The sequence below is a fragment of the Arvicanthis niloticus genome, chromosome 10 (assembly GCF_011762505.2).
Source record: "Arvicanthis niloticus isolate mArvNil1 chromosome 10, mArvNil1.pat.X, whole genome shotgun sequence".
NCBI lineage: Eukaryota > Metazoa > Chordata > Mammalia > Rodentia > Muridae > Arvicanthis > Arvicanthis niloticus.
The window spans coordinates 62,652,338-62,675,874 of record NC_047667.1 but is presented as its reverse complement, the minus strand read 5'-3'; the positions used below and the strand labels follow the sequence as shown (position 1 = coordinate 62,675,874).

The window sequence follows — 23,537 nt, the reverse complement described above, 5'->3', positions numbered from 1 at the left end:
TATGTGTTACACACACACACACACACACACACACACACACACACACACACACACGTACACACACAGGCATACATGCATACATACATTGAGGCAAACACTCATACACATAAAATAAAAATAAGTAAATATTGTTTTTTTAAAAGGGCATGTGTCATATCATCATAAAAATTTTTAAAGACATATAAAGACACATATATTGTATATTCATGCATTTAAATTTTAATGCAATATTAGTTTAATATTTCCAGGTCTTATGCTAACATATAAGAATATGGATCTTCAAAAGACTTTATTTTCTGATATAAATTACTCATCTGATGTTCCTGGTTTCAGTTTTGAAATCTCATGGACAAAGAGTTGTATGTAGCCTAGTGAAATGAAGGCTGCCCTTTGGATAAACAAATTACAGGTTTTGTTAAACTTTGACCATAGCCATAGGCTGAGACAAGATTTTTATGTCTTTTAAAACCTGGATCAGTTTTATAAAGATCAAGCATGATGTCCTGTTTTTACTTTATAATATTTAGAAATATACACTTTATGAATCAATATTAAGATAATGATATGATATTTGCATAAAAGACATTTGTAAATTTTAGAAAATATAAAAAGCTTCAAAAGTAGCTAATTTCCTTACTGGGCTGGCTTTGATTTACCCTCCCCAGCTCCCCCCTCCCCCAACTCCCCCTTCCCCAGCTCCCTGTTCCCCAGTTCCCCCTTCCTCACTCCCCATCCCCCAGCTTCCTCCTCCAGCCCTCCATTCCCAGCTCTCCCTCCCCCAGCTCTCCTTCTCTCAGATCTCCCTCCCCCAGATCTCCCTCCCCCAGATCTCCCTCCCCCCAGATCTCCCTCCCCCAGATCTCCCTCCCCCCAGATCTCCTTCCCCCAGCCCCCTTTCCCCAGCTCCCTCTCCCCCAGCTCCCCCTTCCCCAGCTCCCCCTTCCTCATCTCTCATCTCTCTTTCTCCCAGATCTCTCTCCACCCAGATCCCCCCCCCACAGCTTTCCCTCCCCCACCCTCTCCACCTCCTCCTTTTCCTCTCCCAGGTCTCCCTCCCGTAGCTCCCTCCCCTTCCCATCTACAAGCCTTCTGTTTGTCCCCTCCCGTCTCAGTCCCTGAAGGGTTTCCTAGGTCCACTTTATGTCCTCTGTTCCATTACCCTTCCCACCCCCTTTTCCTCTCATGGGCCCCTCTGTGATTTCCCTGTCTACACGTTTATATAGATGGTTTTTGGCTTTATCACGTGACATAAACCCAAATATTAGAATTCTAGCCCATGCCACTCAGCTCCCCACACATACACCAAAGCACACTTGGAATGGTTAACTCTCCCACAGACTGCTATGCACATCCAGGAGTGTTCCTGGCTTTTCCCGGACAGGAAGACACTAACGATAAGCTACCATTAAAAAGAAAAAATACAAGTGCAGGCTCAGGGCAGCCCATGCATCTTCCTATAAATATCAACACTATTGGAACCATAAAGAACAGAAGACAGGAAAATATTACCTAGTGGTGAGGTCTCCTGTGCCATAAAGAGGACCTCTGGGGATTCCCAAAAGCTGAGTGGGAATTCATTAGTCTTAGGATGTAATGCTTTGCTTTTCTTTTTCCAGTATGCTCATCTCAGATACTTCATTCTTAGTTGTCTGTACCAAACACCACATACTTTTATCTTTAAATCGCAAATTTGAACATGGAACAAGGAATTCAAATGTTAGATCACTATTTTAAAAATAATGAACGTAAAGTTAGACTTTGATTTAAAATGAATTGGATGAAATGTTTATTTAAGCTCATCATGTGATTATATTAATTATCATTAATCTAAAATACATGAGAACTATGAACATTTTGACCTTGAATAATAAGTTCATGTAATTTCAAAACTATGTACAATACTGTATATATATGTACATATACATATATATATATACAGACACACATATACATACATACATATACATTATACACATTCACTTATGCACACATATGCATATATATCTGTATATATGTACATATATATGTATACACATATACATATATGATATATATGTATATATGTATATATATAATCAGATAGATACAGATAAATATCTGTATCTATCACTGGCAATACCTCAGATATCATGTATCTAAGACTCTTCTGTATACTTAAGATTTTATCTCTTTTTTTTAAAGATTTATTTATTTATTATGTATACAGCACTCTGTGCTGCATGTATGCCTGCAGGCCAGAAGATTATTATAGATGTTATTACACATCTCATTACAGATGGTTGTGAGCCACCATGTGGTTCCTAGGAATTGAACTCAGAACCTCTGGAAGAACAGCCAGTGCTCTTAACCTCTGAGCCATCTCTCTAGCCCCTAAGATTTGTTCTTACACAAGAGTATATACCACCATTCCTCGGGTGTCGCAGTCACTTACTGTCTGAACCCTTTCACTCTATACCCTTAGAGTGTTTTGATTTCAGAGATAGTAGTGTATGTATTGATTCCTTATGAATATAAAACAGGTAGGTGGGGAGCTGGCTCACTGGGTAAGATTGCTTGCTGTGCACACATGAGGACTTGAGTTTTAATCAGTAGTATTGCATAAAATGTCTGGGCATGGCAGTACTTGCCTGTATTGCAGGACTAAGTGGGGTGTTTGGGGTGGGGGAGAGCAGAGGCCAGACTAGTTTCCAGGGGCTTGCCAGCCTAGCTCAAATGGCAAGCTTTGGTTTAAGTCTGAAGTCTGAAGGGGATAAGGCTGATTGTGGCAGAGGCATGATCCAGCGACATGCTCACACATGCTTGTAGCATGCATAGATGCATATGTCTGCCAAACAAAACCTTATTAAAAAAGAACTACCAAGTGATTATTACACTGATTTTAATTCTAAACAAGACACAGTAAAGCATCCTCAAAGCTTTGCTTCTGTGGTCCTGTGAGTCTTGGGAGCTTGAGTTGGGTGCAGAGGACAGGGTGCACTCTTTCGTCTCCTAGTCAAATAGGAACTTTCCATTTATGTGTGAAAGTGAAATGCTTGCCTTGTAAGCATAAGACCCTGCCTGGGTTCAGCCCCAAAATCCACTGAAAATGGAAAGCAGAAAGCACTCATGAGCCTAGCCCTGGGGAGACTGAGACTTGGGGCTCAATAAGCAGCCAGTCTAGTCTAGTTGGTGAGCTCCAGGCCAGAGGCTCTGTCTCAAAAGAGGAGTATGGCATTTCTGAAGAAAATACCTGATGTCCTCTGGTCTCCACATGTACACACCATCACATATGCACTCACACACATGTGCACCTGCACACATACAAGTAACTATCTATTATTAGTGTTACCAGGAATTATGAAGAATGATGCAATTCTGGTGCAACGATCTCCCCAAAGCTCATTTAGAAAATGAAAAATGGATTAAAACGATAACATGATAGTTAACTATGTTAAGATGCGGGAAGGGACATTCCATGACACTCCTGAGACAGAAGAATCAAGTTCAGTTGCTGGGAATTTATCACTATCCTGGAAACTTAACTGTTTATCGACAGAAGAGGAAGAGCATGAGTGACTAACCTTTGTAAGGTCCACATGTGATACCTCAGTTCGGTCCAGGGAGCACCCACTGCTGTAGTTCTTGGCCAAGAGAGTGTTGCTGTTCTACGCACGCCCCTGCCCATCCATCCGTATTTATTACATCATTAGATTAAGTCCTTGCTTGAGGCAACCACAAGCTAGAGGCTGGAATATTGTTTGGGGGGATGAAGTTAAGACATGCCCGTGGTATCTCATCTTCATTATCAACTGTACTGGATTGCGAAAAGCTTGGAAATTAGGAAAGCATATTGCTGGACGTTTCTGGAGAGGATTCATCGAAGAGGTGAAGCTGTCTTGAATGTGGGTGCCACAGGTCCAAAGGCAAAGGATCAGAACGGGATAATGAGAAGGAAGGGATAAGACTCCTTGGTGCAGACTCCCCCCGCCCCCTCCATCCTCTTCTCTTTCTGCTTCTATGAGGAGACAGACTGAAATTTCCAGAACCAAGAGTCAAAATAAGCCCTTCCTCTCTTACATTGCTTCATCACAAGGACGGAAGGCTGGCATAATCCATTTTTTAAGCAATAAAGTGTTATGATATGATCAGTCCTATTTCAGACTTTTTGCTTTTACTTTGGCTCACTATTATCGTTGTTTGAATTATGCCTGGGGGTGAGTCGGGGAGATGGGAGAAGACATTGTAAACTCATAGAATGTTGGGTATGCGGCAAAGGCTCCAAGTACAGGGGAACCGGGTTGGTGGTCAGGACAGGGAGGGAAGTCGTGACGTTGTAGGACCCATAGGACACTAAGGAGGAACAAACACCATTCCTCCCACAGTCTATGGTTGTGTGTTTCAGACTTGTGATTTTGCACAGTGGACCTGGTTTTAACTCTTGATCTACCACAGAAGTAGCCCCACCATAATAGTCTATGGAGTCTACCCCCTATTTGTAGTAATACAAAATTTCAAATTCGCCAAGGCAGGGTGTGTAAAAGGGAGCAAAGTAGAAAAAGGAAGAATGAGAACAGAGAAGAGGGTGGCAGGCTGAGAAGAGAACCTGGAGAGGCAAGGAGGGAGGTGAGCCTGCAGGCAAGTGGGAATGGTCACCGGGGGTGGGGGTGGGGGTGGGGATGGAGGACAGTGAAAACCTGAGCTTAGGAAGCAGACAAGCCTGGTCTCACATCTTGGCTCTGATTCCTCCTGGCCTGGGCAAGCTGCTTCATCTTCCCAAGCCACAGCTCCCTACTGAGAGACTTAATCATAGCTTTTGCCCTGGAAGGTTGTAAGATAGTATTCAGACTATAAACGCCAGGTTAGAACACAATGATTGGTTAATGCAATCAGAGTGTTAGAGCAAAAGATGTGTATTGCTGAAAGGTGTCGACTTAGCCCCCCTCAATGTCAGTTAAAAAGATGCGTTATACTGGAAAGCACAGAGAGGGGATTAGTAGACATATTAAAAAGGAGGACCCATAAAGGACCCAGCGGATACTGACATGGGTTCTAGATTTATAGAGGGAGAGCTGGGTGGGTAACAAGAGGTAATCAGAATCATACAGTTCTCATCAATGTGTGATCTCATGCATTGTTGTCTTGCCCAGTGGTGTGGTAAGTCACGAGCCCTTATAACTGCCAATGGGGCCAGTTATAAACTGCTCCACCGAGCTGCCTCTCCCTCAGGAATAGCTCTTCTCATCTTGGGGTGGTCTGTCTTGGCTGCCAGGCCCTGATGTTCCTAGAATCCAAGCTGACCATAGGTTTGAGACAATGATTCTTTGTGTCTTCAGGCTTTAAGGGAGAGGTTAAGGGCCACTGTGTTCTTAGGTAGACACAACTCAGTGATCAACTTGCTTAGGTACAGAGTCAAAGTAGGAGTCTGACCCTCAGACACCAATGAAGGCAGAAGTTCCAGGAATTCATCTTGTTTATAGTTTCCTTATTGCCCAAGTAAGGGAGTCAGTGGTTTCAGAAGAATCAACTTCTAAGAATTTGTGCCATAAGCAAGGAGGGCAATGACTGTGATGTTGATAACAATAATGATAAAGATAGAAAGATAACTGTCATAGTTGGTTTTTGGCCACTCAACACAAACCAAGATGAACCTAGGAAGACAGAGTCTTGATTGAGGCATTGCCTCCATCAGATTGGCCTGTAGCCATGTCTGTGGGGCAATTTAAGTGATGTAGAAGGGCCCAGCCCACTGTGGGCGGTGCCATCCCTAGGCAGATAGGACTGGGCTATATAAGGAAGCAGGCTGGGTAAGGCAAGGCAAACCTGTAAGTAGCACTCCTCCATGGTCTCTGCTTCAGTTCCTGCCTCCAGGTTCCTGCTTGAGTGACTGCCTTAGTTTCCCCACAGTGAGTCACTGTAACTTGTAAGCTAAATAAATCTTTTTCCTTCCCAACTTGGATTTAGTTTTTGTCACAGCAACCAGGTCCCAAACTAGGATAGCCATGGTGAAAGTCAAAATTAACATGGTTAAAGAAATAAGAAAAAGAGACCAAGGACTTGGGGCTAGAGATTAGGAGAGTAAATGTGAAGAATCAGGAAGGAAAAAGAGGGCTGGAGAGGTGGCTCAGCAGTTAAAAGCACTAGCTTGTCTTGCAGAGAACCTGGTTCTCAGCACCTACATGGCAGCTCAGAACCATCTGTAATTCCAGTTCCAGGAGATTCAATTCCTTTCATGGGTACCACGCTCGTATCTGGTACACCTACATACATGCAAGCAAAGCACTCATACACATGAAACAAAAATCTTATATAAAAATGCACATATGTTTTAAAAGGAAGGGAGGAGTTACCTAGAGACTCTTTCCACAGACTGTTCTGTTCCCTTACCTGTGGCCATGCTCTTCCTCCAGGTAAATATTTGCCATTTAGCCATCTACTCTTTGGTCCAAGAGCTTTGTGGCATTTTCTGGATTCTTTCTCCCTTGCAGGAGGGGCAGCTGCACCTCACACTTGGGTCTTCTGTCTGTGAGAACTACAAGTTCGTTCAGGTATACTGTCATCTCTGAGACTGGGAAGGAATGAAGCCTACCTCACTCAAGTATAATTGCCCCGATTTCCTTTCTCTCGCCCCTCACTACCTGCTGCTCATGCTACCTCCAAAATATGCAACAAACCCTACTTGTGTGTTTTTACTACCGTCTCGATTTCACCTAGATGTCTAAAACAATCTTGCAGCCATTTTGGTCCCTTTTATCCTTCCTCCTAAGACAAAGTTGTCATCCTCCTGCCTCAACCCGACACACCTCTCCAACAGCCTCCCTACCATTGTACATCGAATAAAGCCCAGACTTTTCCCCTGCTCGAAAAGCCCTGCACACCCCTTCCCACAACCAGCCCTTCCTCACTTCCTTTTGCTTTTTTGTCTTGTAATCTGCCCTCCGGCAACACTGAAGATTTCTTTTTCTGTATGTCAGATGATTTCTTGTCTCCTTGTCATGAGCAGTTTTAGTTTAAAAGCCATGTTCCAAGTGGTTTCAAATCTCTACTCCATGTAAAAGTCACACAGCATCTTGGATTACCTACTATGTCTTTGTTTTTTTATGAGAGAGAGAGAGAGAGAGAGAGAGAGAGAGAGAGAGAGAGAGAGAGAGAGAAGGTAAATGTGTATGTCTCTCTGTCCCTAGAACTATAGTTTTCTGGGCGATCAGATATTTGCTCATAGTGTCTATAAAAATCTTTGCTCATTGGCCAGAAATATGTCTAGCATATAATACTGACTCAGTAAATATTTCAATGAATGGCACTCAATAGACGATTTGGCCTCTGGACACAGAATCTTCTCCAGCGTCATGCACTCCATATACACACACACACAAACACTCTATACATAATGTAGAAATAAGTAAAACATTTAAAAAAATTGTTAGGCAAGCATAAAATACTACTTTTATTATGGCTCCAAAACTAGATCATGAAACAAATTTCTAAGAGGCAGAAAGACTCACGAGAGAAAGGACTTCTGGGATCTTTGTCATTCTCACTGAATACCTGGAGACGCCAGGCTTGGACAAACCTCATCATGAAATTTAACGATTAGATAATTTGTGACAGAAAAGCAAAAAGATAACAGACAAGTCCATAGTTTTCAACTTGAGAACAGGGGAAGAAAGATGGAAGAGACGAGAGAGAGAGAGAGAGAGAGAGAGAGAGAGAGAGAGAGAGAGAGAGAGAGAGAGAGAGACCCTGAGCTGTATTCTATCTGGTCTGAACCTCAGTGGTAAATATATGTTACCCAAGGTATGACACCTGCCCTCCCTGTGGTAAGTCACCTCATACAGAGAAGGCCAAGCCAGAATGACAGCTGGCCCTGAGGCCTCCAACAAGACTGACATAGAAGTCAACATGCCTCAGCATTTAGTGTCTGTTTCATCCCCAGGTCTTCACCTCAGCTTCCTGCGCACAGGCTCTTAGAAAGAGCCAGCAGGCCTGCCAACTGGGCAGAGACACTAGGAGTCCATGGGAACAGCCAGTAGAAGTGATCAGGCAGGGCCTGGACTGAGATGGACAAGGAGAAAAGTGCAGGTGAAGTGACCAGGGAGGCCAAGAACGCTTGCCAGCAGAGTGTTCCAGGATGCTCATACTTGAGTGTCATTATTAATGTGTAACAGAGGAAGAGCCTCCCCTCAGCAGGTGCTGTCTTCTGTCAGTGCCAAGAGATACTGTGAATATTCCCCTTCCCCTAGGTGCTATCTGAAGGGATCCAGGAAAGACAAGAATGAGAAATGAAGCATGAATGTTTCCAAAGTAAAGTTAACACTCAGGTGGCTGGTTTGGATTAGTGGCTTGGACAGACTTTTAAGTTCATCAGACTCTATTTCCTTAAAATGAAAAGGCTTCATGTCATGTAGCAGGAGAGCTCTGAGGAAGACCAGAATAGTCTTAGACGAGTCATGAATGTGTATTTATCTACATATCTGTATAATGTAGCTTTGCTTTGCATCCTAGTCTACGGTGTTAACCTGAAATACATCCTTTCCAAACACCTTGGGTATTCATTGGATCGTAATTGCTGTCTCTAGAGAACATAAAATTAATTATCCTAGCACTTGGGACTGGGGAAATGGCTCTGTGGTTAAAGTGCTTGCTACACAGTTGTAAATTCCGGCCACACAGCACGGGTGTCTTTGAGCTGACCACTCCTATGGGATATGGGAGATGGTGTGGGAGAATCCCTGCAGCCGGGGGTGGGGGCACACAAAAGAGAACATGTCTCAAATGGGGTGTGACTCAAAAATCCAACTTCTGTACTCCTGCAGGACACATACACATGCCCACTCCTACACGTGAATGCTCCCACACGACTACACACACATATGAACTTCAAAGTTGTCTACTTACAGAACATATGACTATTGGGAACATTTGAATCTACCACTGTGTATTAATAGAAATAAGTACTTCGAGAAACAGTATTGATGTATAGACATATAATACACAAAAATGCATTTGCAGTATGACTCTTTGTAGCTCTAATAATAGATACAAATGTCAGAACTTTTCCTGTGGAAATCCTGTTGTTTATTTATTGCATGTTACCCTATCAGTCGCAAAAGGGTAATATGTTGTCTAGCTTACAAGACAATGGAAGTTTACTATGGCATATTTATCATAACCACTTAATTAAAATAACTTTATTACATCTATTTATTGAATGGGAGAAGCACATGACACAGCACACACTTGAAAGTCAAAGGATGACCTGAGGCAGTTGGCTCTCTCCTTCTACCATGTAGGTCCCAAGGATTGAACCCTGGTCCTCAGACTTGGCTGCAGGACATCTTTGCTGACCTATCTTGTTGAACCCTTACCACTCATTATCAATTCCAGATAATATTAGTTCTGCTTTCCCCCAAATAGTTTGAAGAACTTGCTCTCGGCTCCCATGTAAAATGAATTGTGTTATTCTTTGAAATGTGAAATTCCTTATAAACACCAGGCTTTCTAGAATGTTCCTGGCTCCTCTCTCCAGACCAAGTTTCAGCATACCTGTGAAACAGCCTCGGCTCTTTGGCCTTTGTTTGCTTTTGTTCACAGATAGAGCCCAGCAAGTGTTTCTACATTTAAAAGTTAATTTTTTTAACCTCCAAACGAAGAAAAGGCATTTTAATTGCTTTGTTGGTGTGTGGATTTTGCGGTTTGAAAGTATTTAATGCAGCTTTAAAAAAAAGAGTTATTAATTATAGTCTTATCCAGTGTAGAAACAGTCTTGGGGGTTAAAGTTAATCGCTGCGCTAAGGCACTCACACTTGGAGCCTTCCTATAAAAATATTTTAAAAGTTCCTGTGGCTAATAGAGTAGATTTTAAAAGGAAGTGAGTTTCTTCAAAAATACTTCAGAGGTATGATTTTTTTTTTTTTCTAATAAAAACGGTTGTTCTTACAATAAGTTTTAGTGACTAAAAGTCAGATGAAATTACTATGGCCCAGCTCTGGAGATGAGAATTTGAGAACAAGTCAAAGGGGATAAAGAATTGTTAGAAGGACGTGGGTTGGTTGGTAAAATACTTACACGAAGACCTGGTTTGGGTCTTTGGTCATAGTGTCACCTCAGCACTGAGGAGGAGACTACAGGATCCCTGGAGCTTGCTGGCCAGTGTAGCTGAACCAGAGAGTTCCAGATTTTATGACTCAGTCTCAGTAAAATAAAGAATGACTGAGAAACACCTGGCTTTGACTTCTGGTCTGTGCATGTAAGCACTCACACATGCATGCACTCCCCTCCCCCACACACATGCACAAACATGCACACACATGTGCATGTACTCACACATGCATGGGCCCCCATGCACAAACATGCACACATGCACACACATGTGCACGCACTCACACACACACACACACAGACACACACACACACAGACACATACACACACACCCACAGGAAAGAAAAGAAAAGAAAAGAATTATTAGTGAAATTCTATTTGTTTTAGTTTTAAAAGGAACACATTTTGGGGATGTCAACATTTTAATTAAATACTGACTTCATATAGATTATTAAAAAATTTTGACAATGTTTGAAGAACTGTGCAGCCTAATAGTCTATGCCAACAGCCTTCCACACAGTGTGATAATATTATTAACATGCTCCCTCCACGTCCCGGCTAGTGCATGGCTTTCATTAAATCCTATACAGGTCTCTCTGACAGAGTTAATTGCCTCAGTCTGTTCAAAAGGCCAAATTACTCTTAGAGAATAAAAACACCATGTTGGAGACCAGAGACACAGATAAGCGTCTGGGCTTTAATTTAAAGAGAGGAGATAAGTTCTGTTCAGGAAACAGCATCAGTATTAACTTGAATGGCTAGATTGATCCAACACTGTGCCGTGGCTGTGGCCGCTGGGTGGCTACATAACACTGTACACCTAAAAAAATAGTTGTAGCTATTCAAGTCATGACAACCCGTGACTGGACCTCGTGTGATTCAGGAACGAGAAACTGCTGAAGTCCCGGGCTGTATCATGTTGTTGCTGAGACTGCAGAATTCTTGTCTAGAGCACTGTGTGCTTCCGTGAATGACTGCACCAGGCTTGAACTTGCTCAGGATTCCTGGAAGAGTCAATACTCAAGCACAGACCTGCTCTAGAGAGGGAAAACTCAGTTGTGTCTGGACTGCTGTGGCCCAGCTGAACCCTGGTGGGGAAGAAGAGGTCAGTACTACTCAAGAGGACAGACTCCAGGGGCTGGGCATGGGGTCACACCGTTTAACACTCAAGGTAGCACTTCATGGAGAACAGAGTTGTTTAACAGTCGAGTCCCATCTTGGGTAATCATCTGCACTTAAATTCCTCTGCACCTTCAGCTGTAAAGCATTTTCTCTTCCTGCCAATACCCCTGCAGCGCCCTCTTTATTTCTGGATTTTGTGAGATGTTAAGTATTGTGGTGACTGTTTTTGTGTAGTAGCTGTCTTTCTTCCAATGACATGATGGCTGATTTTGATGGGTAAGTTGATGAGATTAAGAAACACCCCAAGGATTGATGACACAACACCCCTGGGTCTATCTGATGAGGTTCCCAGTGACCTTAGCGAGAAGAGCTCTGACCTAATCAGAAGACTAACCCCCTTCATGGAGTCACACTATGAAGGCCTTATTGGGAGGTTGTGAAAGGGAGAGATGGGACCTATTTGGATAAAATAGTCATTTCGGGAGTGTCTTTGGGGCTGCATCTTGCTCCTTCCTGTGTTCCCCATTCTTCCTGCTTTTTGACCCATGTGGAGTAAGGAAACTTCCTGCTATCCTTTCCAACCACTGTTATATTCTGCCTCCAATGGCCCCAGAAACATGGAGCCAAACAGCCCTAGACAGAACTCTTTGAAACTACAGCTCACTCCTGGGCTTCCTCCACCCACACGTACACTTCCTTCTCAAGTCCTTCAAGGCATTTGTTCACAGAAATACAAAAATTATTGATAAGGATAGGCAGGGCTATTGTTTGATCTGAGGCATCTTTGGAAAGCAAAAACGATACGGAATTTAGAATGCTGAGCTATTCCAACATAGTATCTGTTTACAGTAGGTTTGAATGGGGCGATTAGAAGTTACACAATCAGGGCTTTGTTTGCCCCTCCCACACACTCAGCTAACCATTTCCAGTGAGTATTTACATTTTTGCTGTAAAGATTTAAAAAAAAAAGTGTAATGGGTTTTTATGAACAGTTCTAATTTGTGGAATCTCTGAGATAGATTCTCTTATATGTGTGTGGTTTCCATTTTTTTCTCTCTTTAAGTTTGAATTCTGTTGCATAGAAATCTTCAAGTCCACATACTTATAACCTAGAAGTGCAGAAAAGCTTGTCTATTCGTTATTTTTTTCCCAAAGAACCTTTGATGTGGTTTTAGCTTTAGCTGTATTTTCAGGAAGACAAAAGAAAATCAAGAAAGGGACATCATATAGACCAAATAATACGTTCTTTAAATTATTTAGGATCCTAGAGCCGATATCACTTTCCTCATAGTGACCATATAGTTACCTAGCAGGGGTAGATTATGGCATGTTGTCCTGCTTACCTTTTGTTGTCTTGTTTTGTCAACTTGACACAAGCTAGTGTCATCTGGAAAAAGAACCTCAACAGAGAAAATCCTTGGATCTGATTCCCCATTGCTAAGTCTATAGGGCATTCTCTTACCTAGTGGTTGCTATGGAAATGCTTGGCCCAGCCACCTCTGAGACAGCGGTCCTAAGTTGTATCAGAGAACAGGCAGAGCCTCCATGTAGAGCTAGTCATACACAGAACTCCTCCATGGCCGCTGCTGTGATTGTCTCAAGGTTCTTGCTCTGCTTGGGTTCTTACCTTAACCCTCAGTTATGGAGTTTGGCCTGAGAGTTGTGAGCTAAGGTAAACCCTTTCCTTCCCATGTTGTTTTTGCTCATAGTGTTTCATCCTAGCAATAGAACCCCTAACTAAGATACTTGGTAATGTTTTAATTTCGCAGTAGACGTCATATTCGTCACCCAGGAGTCAAATAGGAAAAGGAAATTTGTCTAGACAAGTGATTTTTGGAACTTGCTAATAAAATGACTTATCTGAGAGGCCTGAGTTAACTGAGTCATAGGACATAACCCTGTTACTGTTTTCATGAGATTAGATAAACTTCCGGAAGTCCCATGATTAGGCCTTCTAATTAACAGAGAAAGTGGGGAATGAGAGAGAATGAGAGGCTAAAGCTACTCCATCTTGGGACCAGCCTCCATCTTAAAGAAAAGAGAAAAAAAAAGTCTGAGAATTTGACCTGCAGCAGAACCCAAGCTGCACCCATGTACCAGGAAGGACCCCATGCTTGTCCTTGGCCAGAGTTAATCCCTAGCTAATTCCTAGCAACAGTTAATCAAAGATTAGTCTGATTGTTTCAGATGTACTTTCAGACCATTTGTGATTGTATAGGGTCTTGTTTCAGAGCACCTACCATTGGCTTATAGTCATTTTATTAGATGCTTGCCAGATTGGACACCCCTTCTCTCATCCTCTTGCTCACTCCTATTTTCCTATAAAATCTTGTCCTGCTGAGAGTTCGAGGCTGTTCTGCTTTCCCTTCCTGCTCTGCTGTGGCAGGGTGGGGTTGGAGGAGAGCCCAAGCCTGAGCTTGTAATAAAGAAACCCTAATGCTATGACATCAGAGGCGGCCCCTTGGTGGTCTTTTGGGGTTCACAAATGCTTCCTGGCACAACACTATCAAGTCTCTCTCTCAAGTCCCTAACTTCCATGTATATTCTGAGTATGTCACTCTAGCCATTTTGCACAACTCAGTCTGCTGTGCTTTTGCAAGGACAGTTGGGAGGAAAAGAAGGGGGACATTTCCTTGAGACTTTGAAAGGGATCCATGCTGTCCATCCCTGCCAGTGCTCAGAGCAAGTGTGACTCCTGTTAACGTTGGGCTCTTAAAGAAGAGGTTCCATGGATGTGTGTGGACAGCTCAAGTCTCTCTCATTCCCAGCTCTAAGCCAGCTTCCATAGAAAAGTTAGTCTAGGAAGCTAACCAATAGGATCTGATCCACTCTTTGCCTTCTGTTCCAACAGATACACTTTATTTTCATAACCTTAGGGCAAGTTATAGTGTGGGGTTTGAAGATGAAGTGTCCCCCACAGGCTCATGGGTTTGGACACTTGGTTCCCAGTTGGTAGTACTGTCTGGGAAGATATGGCAGGAAGCACATCACTTCCGGGATGGGGAGGGCACTTGTTCCCTCCCTGCTTCCTGAGCCTAGACACAATTTGATAGATTAGATTCCTGTTCTTGTTCCCGTGTCTTCCCTGGATCCTATGGTGTCTTTCTGGCCATGATGGGCTCTATCCTTCTGGAATGTCAAACTTAAAGAAACCTGTTCTCCAAGTTGCTTTCTGTACATTGTATCACATTAATATAAAAAGTCAATACAAGTTGCTTATAGGAAATAATTTTGCTTCAGTTTTGAACAGGGAAAAATGTAGCATTCTAAGAAAGTTCCATATTCTACCACACGGATGAATCCTGATGATACAAATGTTTAGTGAAATAGTAGGTTGAAGAGAATTTGTACATTAGAGTGTAACTTAAAATACTTTATAGTTTTGTATCTGCATACACACATCAGAAAAATACATCTATCCTCACAGAAGGATGCCATCTTCATGAGAGGGGTGGGAAAGGAGAAAGAAGAAGGTAAGCAGGGCTCAACTGAAATTCAGGTTGAATTTTTTTCTTACAAGGAAAACAAAACAGAGAGAGAGAGAGAGAGAGAGAGAGAGAGAGAGAGAGAGAGAGAGAGAGATCCAAATTTATGGACTTCTGAAATGTAACAACTAACAACCCACAAAATTAATTATGTCCTGTTTTTCAGTTTCACCCAAGCTGCTTCAAACAACTGAGTGTCGTGACTTTTGTGTCTGAATAATACTTCATTGTGTCTAGTTGCCACATTTTTTTCACCCATGGATTGATACTCAAGTCTTTGAGTCTCTTAAAATAGTTGAATTCATTTTAACAAGAGTTCACTGAGAATTTATCACATTGGACACTAAGGATAACGAAGTGCAAGGTCCCTACTCCAAACAACTCACTCTCAAGAAGGAGAAAGAGGGATTAGTAGACCCTTGGGGCATCATGATAGTGACAGACATGTTTTATATTATGTTCTCTAAACAAAATAATTGAAGCCATGGTAATGTTTTTCTAGAAGACTTCAAGCAAATGTAAAGCAGATTAATGACTGAAGTATCATAGTTGCTGATTTTAAAAACATAATTTATAGGTGCTGACAAGATGTCTCTCAGGCAAGGGTGTTTGCCACTAAGTCAGATGACCTGAGTTTGGGTCCTAGAACCCACATGTTAGGAGGATAGAACAGACTCCCACAGTTGTCCTCTGGCCTCTGCATGTATAACACACACACACACACACACACACACACACACACACACACACTTAAAATTTTACTTTCATATTGAGCATTTCAACTAACTACAAAGTGATTTTTAAAATCAGTCCTCCAAAGCGCAGCTGACTGACATCCTGTGCAACTTATTTGAATAAACAACACACTTTATAGTATGCGTTTCTTGCATGATCCCTTCCAGATCCATTTCTGGGTTTCAGAATGGATTTTTCATGGAAATGTAGTTCTGCTGTGACAGCCATCTGATTTTGTGGATTTATCATCCATTCCCGGAAGCATTTAGGACCATCCTATGTAAATAGAAAGAATGACTGACATGTTTACCAAATGCCTACAATGTGCTATGGGGGATAGTCAAGAGCTTCTGTGGTGGTCTGAGTAAGAATGGCCCCCATAGGCTCACATATGTGAGTGTCCATCAGCAAGTGGCAGGACCTGAGAAGGATTAGGAGGTGTGGCCTTGTTGAAAGAAGTGTGTCACTGGGGACAGGTTTTGAGGTTTCAAACACCCAAACCAAGCCTAGTGGTTCTCTCTTCCTGGTGCCTGTGAATGCAGATGCAGAACTCTCCACTACTCCACCATCATGTCTGCTTGCACGCTGCCAAGCTCCTGCCTTGATAATAATGGACCAAACCTCCCAGTCTGAAAGCCAGCCCCAGTGAGATGCTTTCTTTGGTAAGAGTTAGTGTGGTCACGGTGTCAGCAATAGAACACTGACGAAGACAGTTTCTTAGCTCCAAATGTAATGTTCTAGTTCAGGGGCTCCAGGAAAGATAACTGCTGTTAAGACCAACTGTCTGTCATACAGTTAGTACATGTAGAGAATATAACGCCATATCCAAAAATGAAAACCATGACTCCAGGAAACAAAACAGAACAAACACCGGGCAGTTCATTACCACGAACACTGGGAGTCGGTTTGGAATCTGAGCAATGAAGCCTTGGCAATGCCTTCCTGAGAAAATATCAATGGAAAATGCCAAACAAGTTTCTTTCTTTCTTTTTTTTTTTTTTCCACTCAATATTCATCCAAAGAAAAACCACCACAAAATTTAGCATTCCACCACTGGAAGTAAATATAGAAAAACAGGAAGAAAAAGAAAAAGATCATGAAATCATATTCATAGCTACCCTTGGTGGCTAACAGATCTCCACCAATGGTTAAAAATAGTTCGGTAAATATTTGACAACTGAGTATTAATTAAAATGAACCCAGCGCAGCACTGTGGTGGTAAGGACAGGAGCGAGATTCCTGGTAAACCTGTTCACCGTATGAGTCACAGTGCGAGGTGCATGTACACCTGCTGGCTGGGAGCCCATACTCTCTCCAGAGTCCTTACTGTTATCACGTACATTGGTTCTCTCAGCAATAGGCAAACTATAGTTAGACAAATTTTATTTTAACTAGAACCCAGCTTTTGGAAAAGATTTTTACCTGTGTCCAGAGGACAACTTTAATAGGAAGAAAAAGGGGACATCTGTCAAAGCCAGAGGATGTAAAGCAGCTGTGATTTCTAAGGAGACTGAAAAGAAGCCGAGGACAGTGTAAGGTGCATCTCAGAGAGACACAGCTCAAACCCTTGGGGCCACAGCAAAGAGAAATTTTATTAAGTGCATGGTAGATGCTGGAGTGACCTTTTCTAGGTCTGTTTTATCTGTTTCTGGGAGTCCACTGCAGCCTACCTTTCTGACAGTCCTGACTGATACCCACCCACCCCTTTGCTGCCTCCAACTAATGACTTCACACTAGGGAAAAGTGGGTACAGCTTAACAACAATCCGCTTTTCTCCAGAACAGGGGTGAGTTTGGCCCCCTCCTTTGGGCTATCTGATTACATAATGTTTCAAGTGACTCATTTGGTTCCTAAAAGGCACACACACACACACACACACACACACACACACACACACACACTAGTGTTTTCTGGATTCTTCCAGAATTTAAGTGGCTTCCTCCTTTCTGTTTCTCTTCTTACCTCAGAAGCTTTCCTCCTTTCTTGGATCATGGCTGCCAGTGACAGTCACAGCAGTGGCTGTGTTTACCAGGTTCTTGGAATAGTTCAGTGACTATTCAAAGTACATCTTCAAGTGTGTCCTCTCTCAGGCTCATTGACACACTGGCAATGATATACCTTTCACTTCCCTTTCTCAGACAAGGAAACTAAGGCACGAGTGAGAAGTGACTGGGCTTGGACTAAAATCTAGAGGGTTTAGCATCTTTATCCAGTGGGATGTCTTTGTTCCCGTGGACCTCTTATCCAAATCTCCTGTGAGAATCAAGAATGGGAGAAACACACAGATTTCCCGTGTCTCAAAAGTAATGAGTTGTATGTTTGTTGATGATAAACCTGGTGTCTTAGTTAGGGTTTTCCTGCTGTGAACAGACACCATGACCAAGGCAACTCTTAGAAGGGCAACATTTAATTGAGGCTGGCTTACGGGTCCAGAGTTTCAGTCCATTATCATAAAGGTGGGAGCATGGCAGCATCCAGGCAGGGATGGTGCAAGATGAGCTGAGAGTTCTACATCTTCATCTGAAGGCTGCTAGCAGAAAACTTGCTTCCAGACAGCTAGAAGGAGGGTCTTAAAGCCCACACCCACAGTGACACACTTCCTCTAACAAGGCCACATCTACTCCAACAGGGCCATGCCTCTAAATAGTACCACTCCTTGGGCCAGGCATCTACAAACCATCACACCTGGTCATGATGGAATGCATCATTTGGACATGAGAAGTACTGATTTTTGTGTGACGTTACCATTCATTCCATAAATAAAACATAGGAGCTAGAGAGATTGTTCGCCTATTAAAAGCACTGGCTGCTCTTGCAGAGGACTCAGCTTCGATTGTTAGCACCAGCAAAATGGCTCACAACCATCTATAACTCCAGTGCAAGAGGATCCAGCACCCTTCTGGCCTCTGTGGACACCATATGCATGAGGTACACAGAAGTATATGCAGACAAATATACATAGACAATAAAATAATAGTAGAAATACAGAAGATACTCAAACGTCTTTAGGTGTGCTTAGCAATCAAAAAGAACTCAGGTGAGGTACTGACCCTTAGCTGTCCCATTCATGTTTGTTTGAGCAGAGAAAGGCAGACATGAAAAGGAGTCCACACAAGGTAAAATATTCCATAAGTGTGTATCAGCATATAATAATGAATATGATCGAGTTCACCAGAGATGAGTGCGTGGATAATCTCACAAAAATAGCTTATTCATAATGTGTAGTGAGTTGGATGTTTCAAGAAATTTAAATAATTAATAATCTAGCCTAAAGTTTTTCTTCTCCTAATGTCTGAAAAAGTATATGTCACAGGAACCTGGGGCTCAAACTAAACCTTCCTCGAGATGGCTCTTGCTTCCGTCACGGTTCTGGGATTTTGTAATAAAATTGCTGTGTTGGTCCAAGTAGCCTTTCAGTGGGTGTTGGGACATTCCATAAGCATATTTGCATAATTGGCTGTGCTAGTTTGAGTGTGATGTTGACACGTCTTGTGATTCTCACACGGACCGAGAAAAGCTCGTGACTACCTGGAGTCAACACTCTTACCTGCTCATTACCAAATCATGGCCATTGTCCCACAGAGGCAGACTGTGGGAAGGACCAATGAGAAGCTTTCCAGTTTGAGTGGCTACTTAGGAAAGGTCAGGGTGCCCTCTGTCTTACCAAGCCTCCTTCCCTTCAGATACCGTTTCCCTGAAGAGTGTAGAAGCAATATGAGAACATTCCACGGTAGCTAGCCTTCTTCCGTTGGTTCTCAAAGCAGGCAGCTGTAGGGCTGGATATAAAGCTCTGTCACAAACGTCAATGTGGTAAAAGTGCACAGGGATTAAGCAGGAACTTGGGAGAAATATATAACGGAGGACCTGGTCATCCTTTCAGAGAAGGCAGATGAATTCGGGAACCTGCAGAAGGAGTAAGTTGGTGACCTTGACCCTTGAAGGAATGCTTGAGGCATGTGGTTTTGGTGGCTTGCTGCTTCTGTTAATTTCTCAGTAGGTGGAGCTTCGAGAAAGGGAAACTGATGGACTAGAAGAAGATTGATTCCGTAGACAATAACCGCTAGTGACTGGATCTGGAAATTTTAAATTAGATTGATAACTATCCATATCAGCCCCACCTCACCACACTCAGGAAAGAAATCCTGGCTCCCTGCTGTTTGGAGGCAGTGGAACATCCATGGTGGTCTTCCATCTTTTAGAGGCATGCCTTTGCATGGGTTGCAAGGGTCAAGCCTGTTTCTGTCCTCTGATTCCCTCTGTAAGGCAAATGGCTTTGGTCTGCATATTACTGCCTCAGTGCACTCTCGATGGGCCAAAGGTGAAGAGGCCATCTGTACTAGATGGAAACCTTCCAGTGCTGGAGCCAAAAGTAAACCTTATCTCTTTATAGGCTGGCATTTTTCACAGTCAGACAAGGCTCGTGACCTCAGTGACCTAACCAGGAAGGTAACAACAGTGAAGGAACCGATCAGGGCTAGGCATGAGGTGACTTGAGGGTGGACTATCTATACAGTGCAGGATCATATCCTATCTGTGTTCATTAGGAACTTTGGGGTCTAACGTTGATTTTTCCAAGCCATTACCTAATTTGAAGGCTCTGTGTTTTTCCTTGCAACCCTTGAATTTTAGATTAGAGAAGAAAGAGCCTGTGGGGTACTAGCCTTGTGAGCAAGCAATCAAGATGAGACTCTTTCACACAGAGGAACTCATCCAACAATCACATTTTTTTGCACCCCCCCCCCCCCCCCCCCCGGCATCTGAAGCTGTGCTGACATAAAGGCTGTGGTCAGGGGCCTTCACAACCATGTTTAGCCTGTAGACACTTGTATCATATTTTGTTTTGTTTTCCAGTAATTGTTCATTTTCAAAATCTGTTTTTACTCAATTTGAAAATTAGAAAACTTTCTAAAATAATTTGAAAGTCTGGCTTCTACACTATCAGGAGGTCTCAGACATGGGGTCAGTGTTTCCTTCTGGGAGGAGCAATTACAGCTGACTGAAATGTTCGCTCCTTTCCTGATGCACACTTTATATGCACTTGGTACCTCTGTGATGCTGTAGGCTTTGGGATTTGGACTCCTAATTGATGGTTTAGCTCTCAGTCAGTCATGCCTCTTATGGGCTTTGTCGTGTGGGATAAGTGTCGGTTTTTATACTGACTATGTGTTAGCTATTGTGCGGTGGAACAAGATGCCAAGGTCTCTCTATTTATTGGAGTCTTGCAGACACTGTTATAGACTGGACCTGAATTTCTCTACCATCAATTTTGGGGAAAAAAATAAATAAAATCTTACTATCAGTAGCACCTTGGAATATGATGTCGCTGGGAAATCTGGTCTTTGCAGAAGCAGTTAAGATGAGGTCATTCCGGTAGCCTGAACAATACCACTGGTATCATTTAAAAAGGGAAAGCATGGATTTGGAAACTGACTGCTCAGAGGACACATATGCTATGAAGAAAGACCAGGATACAGTGCCCAAGGCATGGGTGTGCTGTCTTCAGGCCAAGAATCACCATGGATTTCAGCCGAGTGCAGGACCTGGTGTTTGACAGAACTCACTCTGGGGAGGTGTGAGGGGCAAGGCCTTGGGACACCTTGATTTCTGATCTCTGATCTGCAGAGATTTATTGTTTTTAGCCACCCACTTTTTTTTTTTTTTTTTTTTTTTTTCCCAGTTAGTAACAAAAGACAGTTTGAATAACTATTTAATGTCAGTGAGGCAGCAAGGAAGGGTGCAAAGGCCTGCGGTTTAAGAGTTATGTTTGGGGGCAGTCTGCTGCGGCTGAACTTGCCTGGGAGGTAGTGGGCTTTTCTGAAGAGAGTGGGTGTTTACCTGAGGTCTTATGGGTAGAAAAGGATGCAGGCACAGTCCACCTTGGGAGAACTGGTGTGTGCAAAGGCTTTTAGGAGACATGTAATGAGGACACACACACACACACACACACACACACACACACACACACACACACACACACACACACGAGCCTGGAATTCAGCTGGTGGCTGAACTACAGACAGAACCTTGGGGCAGGGCCTCTGTAGCTCACAATGCTCTCACTGGCCCACACAGTTACTTGGCTTCTCTAAGGCTGGGAACCCTGTTGTTTGACTCATATGGTTCTTATGCAGATTAAATCACACAAGGTTTTCAGTACACCTGGCTCATGGTGAACCCTTGGGGCAGGTTGTCTATGCTGTCTTCCTCTTCATTTCCTCTCTCCTCTGCCCCATTTCACCTCCCTCTGTTCCTCCCTCCCACCTTCTCCTTCTTCCACATCCCCTCTCTTCTCTCTCTCTCTCTCTCTCTCTCTCTCTCTCTCTCTCTCTCTCTCTCTCTCTCTCTCTCTAAATCAAGGATATGCCTGGCCCTGGGCCACTTTTCACACTGTGACCTAAATGCTGGAGGCTCCAGGAAAGAAGAGAGTATCCAGGGTTTCAACACTACTACATTTTACTTTCAAAAGTTTCATGCTGTTGCATTGTGGAAAGGGACCAACCCTTTGTGGAGAAGAGGCCATTGGTGCAAGGCCCTGGGGAGAAGTGACAGATGGACCCTCATGGGGTCTAAGTGTTAAGAACATTAGGAAACGCTCACGTGTTAGCAAACGTAGACAGTCCTTGAAGTACTTTACCAAATTTTGAATCTGATAGAAAGAGATTGCCTGTATTTTGAGATTTTCTTCTATATGAATATGGCCTGGACTAATACATGAAGGGTTAATGTTAAATCTTCCATAAGTCTAGCATATGGCCTTAGGCAGGTTTCCCATTTTCTCATTCAGTTGCAGACACAAAAAGATATAAGGAGAGGAACTTCCATAGGTGGGGACATCAGCAGCCTTGCTTCCTGAGCACAGCAGAACCTATTCAGTGAATCATTTCTCACATTGTCTGTTAGTCTGTGAAATCTCAGACGGGCTGGGTCGTCCCTCCCAGAATCACAGTCAACTAGAGCAAACACTGTAGTCTCAGGCAAAGGCAAGCTGTTGTACTGGCAGAGGGCCTTGGTGATACCGGTTTCACAAGAAGCCCTACCTGTGTAGAACAGCCATCAGGCACTGAAACCCACCAAAGAAGAGGCATGAGGCTGTTGTGTTTCGAATAGGTAAAGCTTCCCATAGGCTTGAGTACTGAACTCTGCGTCTCCAGTAGGTGGTGCTGTTTGGGGAGGTTTAGTTGTGGCTTTGCTGGAGGAAGTAGGTCACTGGGGCAGGCTTTGAGTTTAGCCTTGTATGCTACCTTTAGTTTACTCTGTCTCTACATCCTGCTGTGGTTGAGGATGCAGGCTCTCAGCTTCCTGCTCCAGGTCCATGTCTGTTGCTTGCTGCCATGTTTCTCTGCCATGATGGACTTTAACACCCTAAAACCATAAGCCCAAATAAACTTTCCCTTCAGTAAGTTACTTCTGGTCATGGTGTTTTATCCCAGAAACAAAAGAGGTACTAATAGAGAAAGGCTGCGTTGAAAATGGGAAAACCAAAGCCGTTGCAAGTCACACTTTGAAGCTGAGATTTGACAGGGACACAGGTAAGTGTCTACTATGACCTGCCAAATACGGCTGTCAACACTGCCGAAAACTGCCCCAGTGATCATGCTTTATGGCAGACTAGGCCTGGGTCCCATCCCTTGTCAAATGGTCCCCAAAGTGCAGTCCTTGTATTATACCATTCATGTCTCCTGAGGACTTGTGGTGCCAGCTCCCAAATCTCCTAGAAGACACAAAGCAGCAGAACCCTGGAAGTGGGAGAAGGCTAAGGGATCTACCAGCCTCTCCAGTTGATGCTCATTCAAGTTGAGGTGCTGCCTCTACACAGTGCTTGCATGGACCTTCTGCCTACCTGTCTCCTTTCCCCAGCGGCTTCTAACATCCATTCTGATGAACATACTATAATTTTGAGCACACATAATCTTCAAAACGAACACACTCTGGCCTTGAAGGATTGCCTTCTTAAAGTTGTTGCACAGCTCAGGTCTGACTGGCATTTGATCTTGCCTCTTAGAGGTCTCCTCTATTCTCTCCCGTCACAGAACAAATCACCCCATCTGCCCTGGCTCCCTGAACTCCCCACATTCTCCCAGCCATCTCCTACCACAGGCCTTCTACAAAGCTCTTCT

The 23,537-nt window shown here is 43.2% G+C and overlaps 1 protein-coding gene across 2 annotated transcripts in view; it reads left to right on the top strand.

The window, feature by feature from the left end:
- Nucleotides 1-23,537, top strand: part of Kcnk2 (potassium two pore domain channel subfamily K member 2) — a 183,824-nt gene that overhangs the window by 24,571 nt on the left and 135,716 nt on the right. The window contains exon 1 of one of the 2 annotated variants that reach the window (XM_076941594.1): nt 19,184-19,334. The exons of the other annotated variant lie outside the window; for it this stretch is intronic. Within the exon in view, the coding sequence (XP_076797709.1) occupies nt 19,310-19,334 (25 nt within the window). The 5' untranslated portion in view covers nt 19,184-19,309. Of the gene's footprint in view, nt 1-19,183; nt 19,335-23,537 lie in introns of those variants that run through there. 2 annotated transcript variants of the gene reach the window in all.